Genomic DNA, 13,952 nt, shown 5'->3' with positions numbered 1-13,952 from the left:
GCTTCTGGCCAGGATCTACAGCCACGTCAGCAGCTGCCGAACTTGTTCGTTTCCGGAACTTTCTCTGTCTTTCCCCACTCCTTGCCGACAGCCTGCTTCTGCTTTCTGTTGAGAGAAGGAAACTGGCCTCTGAAGGAGCAGCCGAGCTCTTGAGTGAGTGCAGGGGTGTGCACCCCGGAGCCCCCTTCCCACCCGTTTGGGCATATTCTTTGCCCTTTGGGACTTTGGGATCAGTTTGGACACCGCGGGTAATGGCTTGTTTATGACTCTGCACCAGTATCTCCCCGAGGGAGAATTTGTTTGTTTGTTTGTTTTGAAATCTGTTCTGGGGAGCCAGTGAAGTGGGGTCTACATCCGTCCCTTCTAGAAGTCCACTAGGACGTACCTTGGCAGCCTGGCAAAACTGTAGCTATGACCTTATAACCGAGAAAAATAAAACGTTATTTTTAATTTTTTTTATTTTAATGCAGCCTGGCCCATGTATGTTTTTGATTCCGAAGAATGGTGGCCCCTGAATGGGTCTCTAAATTACTCCACTATTTTGTAGTTAGAACTGTTTTGTCAAATATCTGGTAAATGGGAGGAAATTCCATGTGCAGGCCTTCCTGTTACTCCATAATAAGGGTTCTTCCAACAAGGGCACTAATTTAATGCCCTAAAAAAAAAGGGAAAACGGCCCTTAAAAAGGGAAACTACACTGTGAAAAGTCCACCCCCTTTACAGATGGGTCTTTGCAGGCAAGGGAGGAAGAAGAGGGGGTCAGCTTCTTAGGGAATTGAATCCACCCCAGCTGCTGTGGTTCCTCTCCTGATGCCTGAAGCAGGGGCTGCCCCGGGGTCCCTCCCCGCGGTCTCTGGAAGGAGGAAGAGTTCTAGTGCACGGAGCAGAGCCACAGTGCCCTCACAGCATGAGGAGGAAATGAGGTCTGAAGTAGTCTGTCCCTTTAAGACCCCACAGGGAGATCAGTTTGGCCACAGTGTGTCCCCTACAGGGGGAGGCGGAGGGGTAGGGGGTTGGATTTCCACTAAGACAGTTCCTTGCGGGAGGTCTGAATGCACAAGGATAGCCAGTTGGCTGTTATTGGTCTTAATACTCCGTTTTCGACCTTAGACCTACTAAACTGTAAAAACGCCAATCCTCTATACTGAGATGATCCACAAAAAATGGTGGAGACGTTCATTAGTATTTTTTTGAACTCACTGCCAAACACGGGCTGTTGCACAGGCGTTGGTGACGATTATGTTGACAGCGATGAACGGTACCTTGTTCTAGACAAAGCCCAACACTTGTCTCTCAGTATTTGACTTCTTGATTGATGAGCAGCCGAGCCTGAGTTCAGTAACAGTGCCACAAGCTAAGGGGCCTCCAGAAGCTAAAAGAGGAAAGGAAGGACCTTCCCCTGTCGTGTCAGAGACAGCAAAACCCTGCTGACAACTTGATTTCAAAAGTCTGGCCTCCAAAACTGTGAGAGAATACATTTCTGTTGTTTTAAGCCACAGGCTTGTGATAATTTGTTGCAGTAGCCCTAGGAGAACAAGATTAATTTCCAGAAATGAAAAATATAATCTTTGTCATATTTTTAAAGTTTCCAGAAAAGCTTGCTGACCTCCTGCTCTAGAGCATATGGGCACATTGATCCAAGGGACCCCTTGTCATAATCCTGTGGTCCCCCAGTGTCTGAGACTCACAGAGTATGATTCCCTGATTACAGAAGGGTGGTCAGTCCACAGGAGCTGGGAGGGAAGGAGATAAGTAAAGGAGATGGAGAGGACCAAGGCCCAGTGGAGAGGACCAGCTGCATCTGTTGGGGGATGGTAGAAAAGCACAATGCAGTGTGCATGACATGGTTTCATGATTATAATTGGGGGGAAAAAATCTACAGATACGCCCTACAAACGTATGCATATATGTACGCACATGTCTAAATATGGTTTCAGAGCACGTGAAATGTGTTGAAGGTTGCATCTGAGGTTGAGGACATGGATGCTCCCTCGATGGGGGTGTGGACATGCCTGTGAGCAGGCAGGAAGCCTGGTCACGCTGAAGAGGGGAAACTGGGCACATGAGATATGATCAGAGTCCTGCTTTATGTCACGTATACATGAGAATAAGAAAATATAGAAAATACTAAACAGAGATGAAGAATGAAAAACATTATAACGTAAAGGGCATAGAAGCTGCTCAGCTCTAGCCACCCCCCCTTCTAAGGAGCCCAGCGCAGTGACACCAGATCTCCTGACGCTTCAAAAGGAGCTGAAAATCTGGATTTTCATGTGAAATTAAAACTTGCAGCTACCAAACACTTAGAGAAGAAATAATACCGATTTTACACCATCTCTTCCTGAAAACACTGTGAAGGAAAACCAAACACATCCCCGGACCACCTCTAGTACAAACTGGCTTGCAACCCCTGATCTGAAACAAATCAAGCTTGCATGTGCTAATGTCCAGAGTGGGGTCAGGGCCTTCTGGGTCCTGTTTGAGGGGAACAGGCAGCTGGCATGAACTGAGTGAGCCATGTACCAGGCCCTCTGATAAGCCCTTCACATTCTTTCAGACACTTAATTGACACAAAGTAGGTATTAAGCCAACTGCACAGATGGGGAAACTGAGACTTTGTTAAGTAACTTGCCCAGGATCATCCAGCTATGAAGTGTCTCCTCCATGCCCCACAGCCTCCCTGTAACTCTGAGTGTCCATCTCCCCTCCTCCTTCCTTCCTTTCTCCCAGCCATGACTTTCTCGTCTCACTGTCTTTCGAGTCCAGCATGCCAGGCTGTTGGGCAGGCAGGGCTCAGCCACATCTTGGATGTGCTCTGACTGGGGCACCATTTCCATGCTCACAGATTAGAATGGAGGAGGGGCTTTGGGGGAAACTCAGGCAAACCTGTTGCTTCACCCGTGGGGGAACTGAGGCCCAGAGAGGGCACATGCCTTACCCAGGGCCACACAGCTGGAACCCCCATGCCTCTCCTTCTCCAAGCCCTCCCTCTGTGGCGTTAAATGCATCCAAATCTGTCATTTAGCCTTAGGTGTAAATCGTAGGGTCAGTTTGGGAAGTAAGTTGGGAACAAACTCAGGGACAGTCAGAGTGACACCCCCAGCCTCCCTTAAATCCAGTGCCTCTTGCCCACACCCCACACCTGGCAGTGTCCACTGGAAGGCCAGCAGGCTCCAGGGCTCCACTGGCAACTGGGGTTGAAGGAGCCTTGTGAGTCCAGGTAGGTTCTCGGGGTTTGCTCTGTGTTTCTCTTTCCAGCCTCAGCTTTTCCCAGGGTTTATTATCAGTAAAGGTGAAAAGGCCCCTGATGGCAGGAAGCTGGCTTCGGGCTCAGGGTGCTGGCCCTTAAGCCCTGGGGGCGCCTCTTGGCAAAGAGTCCCTTTGAAACAGGGCAGCTGTCCCTGAGGAGGGAGTGGGCCGGGGAGGAGCTCTCAGTCCCCCACACCCTGGGACCCTTGCAGGAGGCCCTGTGTGAGGCAGGACTGAAGCCCTGCTGGCGGGACCGTCTTGGGCAGGTGACCTGGCCGATTCCCTGGTCTCCATGCTCCCTGCCATGCTCGCCACGTGTCCCCTGTCCCAACCCTGAAACCCTTTTAGGCCTCCGTCCTCCCTCTCTCAGTTCCATTCCAGGCGGCCCCTCCTTTATGGGGAAGGTTGGCTCCATGACTGCATCCCTTCTGGGTCAGAAGACACCTACTGGGCTGCCTCGGGGCCACTCGGACCCCGGAATCCTCCCCAGCTCATCTCCACTCTGCCGCCCCCGCCCCAGTCCCAAGTGCATCCTCAGGGCTGTCACCTGCCAGAGGGCCAGCAGGTGCCTCCTCTTTCAGCTCCTGCCCTTAAAAGGGGGCCTATCAGCTGTCCATGCTCCATCCCCTCCCTAGGATGCCCTGAAAGGCTCCACATCAGCATCCAGAAACAACATCCTTGTTCATTTCCAATCCCTCCTTCCCGCCTTGAAAACTGCTAACCAGTCTCCCAGGCCAGAAAAATCCTCGCTCAGGCAGTACTACTCCTAGATCTTTCCAGACTCACACCTGGATGGCAGCTTTGGTACTTAACAGCCAAACATATTATTTTGTTGTTTGGTTCCCCCGTGATGCTCCTTCTTGGAGTAATGCTGGGTTGGTGTCTTCTTTCCCAAATAGGGAAGAGTCACATGTTAAGGCAAAATTTGGTGGGGAGGGGATTCAAAACAGTTCCTACTTCACATATCATCTTGTCCCCACTGCCTTGCTTTCACCCCATGGCTTAGCCCTGTTCACCTCTGAAGCTGCCTTCCTCTGGGTGGGGCTGGGTCACCTCAGATGGCAGCTCCTTCTAGTGATGGCTGCAGGGAGGAAAGGCCAGGACATGTGTCTCTTCAGGTTGCTGTGGAAGGAACCCATGGCTCTGAAGGTGTGTCCTGGGTCCCAGAGCCCCGACCTTTGGTCCTGGGCTACCACCCATGTGCGCTGCTTAAATGCTGGGCTTAGAGAAAACATTCAAACCCACAGCTTTGGCATTTTTATCTGGAGTTCCCACTTTCTAGCCATGCAACCTTAGGGGGAAGGCACTTGATACCCCAACAGTCAGTTTTCTTATCTGTAAAATGGGGTCAGCAGTACAATCCACGATCCGTTTTCTGAAACATTTCAGGTCAGATATGATCCAGAATTCAGAATTTTTCAGCTTCAATCGTGTAACATGGTGCAGCTACTCTGTAGGACATAACACCCCACTGGGGCCTGAAAGCTCCTTTTAATCAAACACGTTAGTATTTCTGCAACTGAACTTTTGAACATTCACACTAAGTGAAATAAGTACAGACCATAAATTGTCTCATGTCTGTTCAGGTCAAATTTTCTTACCAAATGAATTTTTTAAAAGTTCTTTTTCCATTTCAGAGCCTTGAAGCTTTGGGGTTATAGATAATGACCATCCTACCCTGTGTCTCTGTAGATAATGGCACACAGCACAGAGGACCTAAAATGTTCATGGTTTGAGGCCAGACCCAACCAAGCTATGAGGTTTGGGATAAGACAAGTCTACTGACAAGGCCAAGGGTGATAGGTGGGGCGAACCATTCTGGAGTGGCTGTGCTGTTACCCGAGTGTCTGAGTCAGTGGTTCAAACCCCACACATCCTGAGCCTCAGCCACCACAGACTCCTGAGCCGTTTCCAGGTGTCTGACTTAATCAGCTTCTGGAGCCGGATCGTTCTCTGGTGGGTTCTCAGTGAAGACCCCTGCTGTACTGGTGACGGTGACCTGAGTGCTTGTCCTCAGGTCTGGGCTCCATGACCATCACGGGCTTCTTCCTCTGCCTGGGGCAGCTGCTGTCCACCTGTGTGCCCTTCTTGCTGGTGGCCAGTGAAGACACTCTGAAGGGGGACATAGGTAACTGGTCCATGTTTGTCTGATGCTTCTGCTTCACCGTGACCCTCATCATCCTTATAATTAATTATGTGTATTCCAGTCCCGCTTCCCCCGGCCGTTGGGATGTTTTTCTCTATTCCTTTGCCCATTACTTTCCCTTTGTCTGCCTCTCAGCCTCCATCATTTCTGGCATCACCTAAATCCAGTACTTGCCTCAGGGCCCCGCCCAAAATCATGTCATCACTGCCACTGCATTCTCAGGCATGGCTTCTATGCTTCATGCCACCGAAGTGGCCTGGGTCTGTGTCCGGCCTGGCGATATGTAATGATTTCTGCCCGCTTTGGGAGGTGTGATCAGGAGGCTGGAGAACTATGTGGCCTTTGTCATCTTTGGCTTCACCAGTAACACTGACTTGTACCTGCACCAGCCAGCCCTGATATGGCGTGTGGCCGTGTACTCTATCTGCTTCATCCTGGGGGCCGTGAACTTCATTGTGAATGGGTGTGACTGCGACAATGAAAAAATGCTGCCCATCCCCTACCCCAGTTTCCTGATGGAGCAGACTGTGCTCTCCGTTCTCCTTTACAGTACTGCCTGGTCCTCTGGCTGCTCTACCAGTTTGACGAGAATTTTGGCGGGCAGCCCCAGTGGTCCAGGGATGTGAGCTGCAGTGATGAGCTCCGCCCAGCACTGTGCATCTGGGACCAACGACTGGCTGTGGCCATCTTGACCACCTTGAACCTGCTAGCTTACGTGGCTGACAGCATGTACATGGCCTTGTATTTTGTAGGGTGAGGCTCTGCCCATTCCTCTTCTTAACAGAAGTTTCATTACCATCAGAAGTTTCATGACATCCTCAGATGTCCTCATCCTGTCCCCTCTCTCCCTGCTCACATCCTTCCCCAATCATCTCACTCTCTTTTCTGTTTCCTTCCCTCCTTTTCCTCTGTCTTCTTCCTGATTTCTGTGGTGGCCCACATTCTGTTTTGCCTCTTTCGCTTTCCATTCTCTTCTTTTTTACATTTTCTGCTCTCTGTCTCTTTCTGGTTGTGCTTTGTTTTCTTTTCTACCTGTTTCCCTACTACCTCTTCCCCTTCCTTCCACCGGGACCCTGAGCTTCTTCCTTCTCTGCCCACCGCCCCCCTCCCACCTCCTAAGGTGCTGACTCCACATCACACAGCCCTCTGTGCAGCTGTTCACACCCTGGGCCTCCAGAGGGGCCTCACAGCCAAAGCATGCCTGTGCCCGTGGCTGTGCTTTAGTTGGTGTGTGTGTGTGTGTGTGTGTGTTTGGGGTGTGGGGTGGGTAGCTAGGGATTTGAACCCCTTTATCCCAGTGGAAGGGGATATACAGTGTACCTCTCCTTAGAATTAAAATAATATCTCTGGAGGTCAATCATTTCTAGGGGCAGGAGGATTAAAGCAGATACCCTGGGTCCTGAGGTCCCACCTGGTGCTCAGCCCCACCTGAGATTGGCTCCAGAATTTTTGCAGGCTTACTTAAACCCACCGCCTAGAGGTCATCTTAGAGGAAGAGAGGGGTGAATGCCTTCCACCCCAACTACTATCTGTGTATCCAAGTAGGAGCTGGCAGAGAACTGCACCGACTTGAAGACAACCGTCCGCAGTGTTTGTGAGGGGCAGTGATGTGGCCCTCCTGCCTCAGTGTTCAAAACAGCATGTCCTGCCTCTGAGGGGACAAAAAAATTGGCCACTGCCAGCCTTATAGCTGATGTTATCTTGTTTTTCTGTTTTTTTTCCGGTTAAGAGGTCACAAGTTACTGGGTGGCCTTATTCTGAAGGAAAGTTCCTTTTCATTTTATTTTTGGTGGAGTGGTTTGAATGGGGCGGAGACTGCTGCTTCCATAGTCAAAGAAACTGCAGTGACTGCGTGTGCTGCACACACGTGTGTTTCTGTGTGCCAGTTGCTTCCTGCTGCTGCTTCCTGCTTCTCTGGGACTCATGAATAATGGCATCTATATAAATGTGCATAATTTAAAAAAACTTCCTGGGGCTTCTGGTCCCCATCAGCCTCTGTTGTCAATCACGGAGAGAAGCTTTGTCCCTTCTACCACATCTATAATGTTAGTTTTTAAACCTTTTAAAGATAAAAGTAAGAAAACCCACAAAATCCACAGATCCTAATCGCTCCAAATTTGCCTGTAGCTCAGACGCTGCCAAGCAGATTTCCCTCCTCACCCAAAGCACCCTCTCAAGGCACCCCTCCCTCAGTCTCTCCTCCACCATGCCCCACCCCTCCAGCCTGCCCACCATCACCTCAGCCAAATCCTAGGCAATGGCCCAGCCTTAGGAAAGCAGAGGTGCACCCCAACCCAATGCCCAGTATCTGGTACCCTAGCTCTTAAAGGAGCCCTGCCAGCTCCTGGGGCCTCTCTTTAAAGGTGTGTGTTGGCGTGCATGCTGAGTGTGTGTGCGTGTGTCTCTGTGCTCCTGTGCATTGAGACCAGAAGCCCCTTACAGTAACTGGTGGTCAGAAACGCATCACAAGCCTTCTTCCTCTCTTACTCCCAGCCAGGATGTTCAGAACTCAGCATCCTTGTGTCACCAGGGCCAGAGGGGTCAGGCAAGCAGAGCTCTGGGGGAGAGGCAGGGGAAGGACCCCCTTCCCCAAATGCTGCCACTCACTCCAGTCCTGGGGTGAAGCATGAGTTCTTCACCCAGTGGCAGGTTGGGTGGATGGGGAGTGCTCCGAGGAGGTGATCCCCATGGCAAGAAAATCTTAAGAAATAACGAAGTAAAATTGCTATTTTGGGCTTCCCTGGTGGCGCAGTGGTTGAGAGTCCGCCTGCCGATGCAGGGGACGCGGGTTCATGTCCCGGTCCGGGAAGATCCCACATGCCGCGGAGCGGCTGGGCCCGTGAGCCATGGCCGCTGAGCCTGCGCGTCCGGAGCCTGTGCTCCGCGATGGGAGAGGCCACAACAGTGAGAGGCCCGCGTACCGCAAAAAAAAAAAAAAAAAAAAAAAATTGCTATTTTAAGGAAAATTTGCTATTTAAATTTTAAACAAAATTTGCTATTTAACCAATGAGAGACTAGCTCTAGGTGTTTGGACAGGCACATGTCACTCTAATTTCACATCAGGAAGAAGAATTAACCAAAGGCTCAGCCTGCCGCCCCAGAACCAGAATAGGGCCTGAAGCAACCCTGCGGTTTTGCGGCCAGCTCCCAAAAAAGCGAGTTGAAAAATGGAGCTCAGGGGCACTGCAATTCACAAACCTGCAGGGTTATAAAAGATAACTATCGGGCTTCCCTGGTGGCGCAGTGGTTGAGAGTCCGCCTGCCGATGCAGGGAACACGGGTTCGTGCCCTAGTCTGGGAAGATCCCACATGCCGCGGAGCGGCTGGGCCCGTGAGCCATGGCCACTGAGCCGGCGCGTCTGGAGCCTGTGCTCCGCAACGGGAGAGGCCACAACAGTGAGAGGCCCGCGTACCGCAAAAAAAAACTATCGTGCAAAAATATATTGAGGTAGGGCAACGAAGAGGATTTCAAAGCAATGCAGAATTGCAGGAAACAGTTTTCAAGAGGTAGATGGGACTCGCCTTTAAAGCACAGGAAAAGCGGCAGAACTTCGACAATGATGCAGTTGACCAAAAAGGGTGTATGCTTTTTTTCCTGAATATATTCAGGAAAAACACATACGCCCTTTTTGGCCAACCAAACAAGTGGACAATCAAATTAGCACTACAAAGAAGTCTCACTTCACATCAGTCAAAAGGGCCATCCTGAAAAAGTGTAAAAACCAGAAACGCAGGACAGGCTGTGGAGAAAAGGGAGCCTTGTTACGCTGATGGGTGGGATGTAATTGCCAGTGGCCCCTCTGGAGAAGTGTATGGTGTTTCCTGAAACATCTTAGGATGGGACCTAAGGCTCTACGTGGGTCTGAGAGGCTTGGTGAGGATGGGACAGCAAATGCAGCCCTTTTAGAGTAATACTGCCTGGTCCTCATGGGTCTCATATCTCCAGGTGCAGGGGACCCTTCCTACAGCTTAAACATGAATAGGACATCCAGAGGATGTTACACCGTCTGTTTGAGAAGAGTTTCGAAAAGTCACCTCATCTTCACTTCTCTTGGTATTTGGGTTCCCCTCTCCAGCTCCTTTCCTTAGAGTCTCCCCACTTTGGGAAGGCAGCACACTCAACAGCCAGTTTTGCACAGCTTGGAACTTTCCGTGTGAAGAAGGGGAAGGGGGGGATGGAATGAGACACAAGCCCTAGATGTTTGGACAGGCATATGCCACTCTAGCTTCCTAATCTGGAAGAAGAATTTCCCTATCCTTCAGGTGCCCCAGTAACCGGAATGGGTCGGTAGAAATCCTGCCCCTTTGTGGCTGCTTCCCTAAACAACAAGTTGAAAACTGGTGCTCAGGGGCACTGCAATTCACAAACATGCAGGGTTGTAATTGACACCTCTAATGGAGTCATTTCTTGAGCCAAGTATTCGTAAAGGCCTTGCAAGCAAGCAAGGCAGAATTGCAGGGAAGGGATTTCAAGAGGTAGTTTGCACTCGCCATTAAAGCACATGCAAAGCTGCTGAACATCGCCAATGATGCAGTTGGCCAAAATGGCCATATGCATTATTCCTTAATATATTCAGGAAAAACTCTTACTCCATATTTGCCCAACAAAACAGGTGGGCAATGTAAATTAATACTACAAAGAGGTATCACTTCGCACCAGTCAGAATGGCCAACCTCACAAAGTGTAAAACCTGAAATGCAGGGTGTGGAGAAAAGGGAACCCTGATAAGCTGATGGTGGGAATGTAAATTGCTAACAGCTATTCTGGAGAAGTGGGTGGTGATTCCTTAAAAATCTGAAAACAGAGATTCAGAGCATATGGCGCTTCCACTCCTGGGCCTGTATCTTGGAAAAAACGTAAATTGACAGGACCCAGGCACTCCAAAATTTATGCAGCCCTGTTTACAAAAGCCTCTACTTGGAAGCTACCTAAATGTCCTTGGAAGGAAGACTGGGTAAAGAAATTATGGTAGATATGTACAATGGAATATTACTCAGCCATGAAATGAATGAAACAAGGCCATTTGCAGCCACTCGGAAGGACCTAGATACATTCATACTAAGTGTCATAAATCAGACAATGAAAAATATCATATGATATTACTTATCAGTGGAATCTAAAAATTGATACAAAGGTACTATCTTACAACACAGAAACAGAGTCCCAGACTTAGAACACAAACTTATGGTTACCAAACTGGAAAGCTGTGTTGGAGGCATAAATCATGAGGTTGGAGTTAATATATACATATTTACAGAGGGAAAACTTGCAATCAACATGGACCTGCTGTAGAGCACTTGGAACTCTTCTCAACACGCTTTAGTAACCTCAATGGGAAAATAATTCCAAAAAGAATATATAGTCATCTCTTTATAAATGAATCATGTTGGTGTATATCAAAAACGAACACAACATGGTAAATCAACTATACTCCATTATAAATTTAAAATTAAATTACAGAAAAGAAAAATGATCACTAAATTCGTTTAGTCGTGGTGAACGTGCTAGTGTCACATCCCTGGACACAGACCCAATTTGGTCCCAAGGCTGGACTATTGAGGGCCTGAGGACCTCGGGAGGATATGCCAGCTAATTTGCCCCCCTTGAACATGTAGTACCTGGTCCCCCTGCATGGGATCACAATCTCCAGATATAAGTGTGCCCTCATACTACTAAATCAACCCTCTGACACCCAAAGGATGGTGGACTCTCTGGGCTAGATGACATTTGTAAAATCACCTGGTCTCAACATATCCTGGTGTTTGGGTTCCAACCTCTCGACTCCTTCATTAGGGTCATCCCTCTCTGCACGACAGCACCCTCAACAGGTGATTTTGTAGGGATTTATACTTGTTCGGGGGATGAAGGGTAAGGGGGAAGAAGGAATGGGACAGAAGCCCTTACATGTTTGGTCAGGCACATTTCACTCTAATTTAAAATCCAGGAACAGGACTTTCCCTACATCTAAGGTTGTGTCAGTAACCAGAGAGGGACGGTAGAAATCCTGCCACCTTCTGTTTCCCATGACAACAACTCTAAAACTGGACCTTATAGGCACTTCATATTCACAATGCCTGGGGAGCTGTAAATGACAACAGCCCTCAAAAAATGTCTTGGGGTAGGTAATCGAAATAGACTTCAAAACAAGGCAACCTTTCAATAATCCTTTTTCAAGGGGTAAATTTTACTCACACTGTTCAAAGAAAAAAAAACCACATATGGAGATGCTCACCATTGCTTTATGTTAGACAAATGCAAATCAGATATACAAAGAAGTATCACCTGGAACCACTCAGAATAGCCATCATCATCACAATGTCTATGAACAAGAAATGCTTCAGAAGGTGTGGAAAAAAGAGAAACCTACTACTTATTTATTTATTTTTTAATCTGCGTTGGGTCTTCGTTGCTGCGCGCGGCTTTTCTCTAGTTGCATTGGCAGGCAAATTCTTAACCACTGCATCACCAGGGAAGTCCCAGAATCGCAGTCTCCCTTTTAATATACCTTAAGCCCAAAGAATCCATGGAAAATTGTTACAGAAAATAAGACAATAAAATATTGTAAGGACTATAACAGAAACATATAGTACACAGTTCATATAGGCACATCCCAAGCAGTTACAAAGTATCTTAAAAGGGAGGCTGCAATTTTAAAAGAATAAGATAAATTATACCCACAAACTCCCAATCTTTCCTGAAACGTTGCAATCTGAAACACTATTGTAGGAAGCAGAAGATTCCAGGAGACATTCTACAAATGAAGGACTCTAAACCCTGTGGTTGGATAAGGAATTCTGGAAGGAAGGTATCCTCACCCAAGGAGAGCAGGTTCCTATACTTCTCTAACATCACATCCCTGTACAATTCCCAATGATCTTGGTCCAGGTATTGTCACCCCTCTTGAGAGAAATCTATGACCATATCCTGTAATGTCAGCAGTCCTGAAATTAAAAGTACACATGCCATGTGGCCACGGGAAGAGTTCATAATGTGACCCAAGAAGAAAATAGCAAGTTAAGAGAACTGGTTTTAATTTAGAAGAGTGTCTTCAATTATCCAGTTATATATATATATATATATATATATATATTTTTTTTTTTTTTTACAAAGTAACTATATCTACCTTATTTCTAACTACAAGAAAAGAGTATAGGGATTCCCTGGTGGCGCAGTGGTTGAGAATCTGCCTGCCAATGAAGGGGACACGGTTTCGAGACCTAGTCTGGGAAGACCCCACATGCCACGGGGCAACTGGGCCTGTGAGCCACAACTACTGAGCCTGTGCGTCTGGAGCCTGTGTTCCGCAACGAGAGAGGACGCGACAGTGAGAGGCCCGCGCACCACGATGAAGAGTGTCCCCTGCTCTCTGCAACTAGAGAAAGCCCTCGCACAGAAAGGAAGACCCAACACAGCCAAAAATAAATAAAGAAATTTATTAAAAAAAAAAAAGAAAAGAAAAGAGTATGGCATGTGATCCACAAAACCAGTATAGAGACTATACTTATCTGGAAAAGAAATGATAAAATGATGGTTTCAACACAGGCATATGCATTTTTGAGTGTTTTATTTATATCAAACCGGATAAGATGTGTGTATTTCTCAGACAGAAAAGACATGTCGAGGTAGAAATGTACGTTTCAACTATTCATGGGCACACAGGTGCACTGGGGAGATCGTAAAAGTGCAGACTGTGATTCAGCAGGTCCGGTGGGCGTGAGTTCTATTTTTTTAACAAGCTCATTTTTAACTAGTGATGCCACAGTCTCTGATTCATTAACGACAATTGTGAATAGCAGAGACATAATTAGAAAGGTAAAAATTCATATTTAATTTTAAACATAAAGTGTTTTATGGGTTTTACACCTTTAATGGGATAGTAAGCACAGCTGCAACAATCACCTGAGAATATTTATTATAGACCGTGTAACTTTCTAACTTTTTTGTGTAGGATTCCAGGAAAAAGGCCTGGGTTGCGGCCACAGTGGGCGGGGCCCCCAGGCCGGCCGCCCCTCCAGGACCCCCGACGGGGCCCTGCGCTCCTGGCGACTCCGTCCCCCGGCGACCCCCTCCCTCCCGGAAGGCCTCAGGGCAGAGCGGTCCCAGCCCCTGCGCCCAGAACGGAGCCCGCGTCTCTGCAGAGCTGGAACTCCCGGCTCGGAGTCTCTTCCTTCTGCCATCACGGAACTGCCCCGGATCCCGGGGGGAGGGCGGCCTCACTGAGGCTGCCAGCTCTGGAGGGGCCCCGGCGGCCGAAGCCGCGACAGACGTGGGGACGGCGGGCCGGGTAAGTGGGTGCCGACGCTCCGCCTGGTCCGGTGCCCGGGCGGCAGCGCAAGACCAGCTTCTGAGGGGCAGGGGTTCGCTGCCACCCGCCGCTGCTGTGTAGAAAGAGCTGCCCCCAGCGTCTGGTGCCGGGGAACTTCGGTCCCTCCTCTCGCCCCTGCCCTCGGCCTGGCTTGCGGGGCCTGGGGGGCGTGGGGAGGGTGTCGGCCTGAGCGTCCTGAGGGGAAACAGGGCAAGGGAGGCGCAGGGTCCGGCTGCAGCGTCAGCGCCCCT

The 13,952-nt window shown here is 48.9% G+C and overlaps 1 protein-coding gene across 1 annotated transcript; it reads left to right on the top strand.

Annotated features, from left to right (window-relative positions):
• The first annotated feature begins 3,662 nt into the window (after positions 1-3,662).
• On the top strand, positions 3,663-6,152 carry LOC116748543 (myeloid-associated differentiation marker-like). The gene is given in 5 exon segments (XM_032621685.1): positions 3,663-3,814; positions 4,274-4,398; positions 5,267-5,377; positions 5,687-5,947; positions 5,950-6,152. Coding segments are annotated over 5 exon segments (852 nt in total).
• The last annotated feature ends 7,800 nt before the right edge of the window (positions 6,153-13,952 follow it).

This window comes from Phocoena sinus, chromosome 2, assembly GCF_008692025.1.
Source record: "Phocoena sinus isolate mPhoSin1 chromosome 2, mPhoSin1.pri, whole genome shotgun sequence".
Classification (NCBI taxonomy): Eukaryota; Metazoa; Chordata; class Mammalia; order Artiodactyla; family Phocoenidae; genus Phocoena; species Phocoena sinus.
Note: the sequence above shows the minus strand (reverse complement) of the source record. Positions and strands in the feature narration are given on the sequence as shown.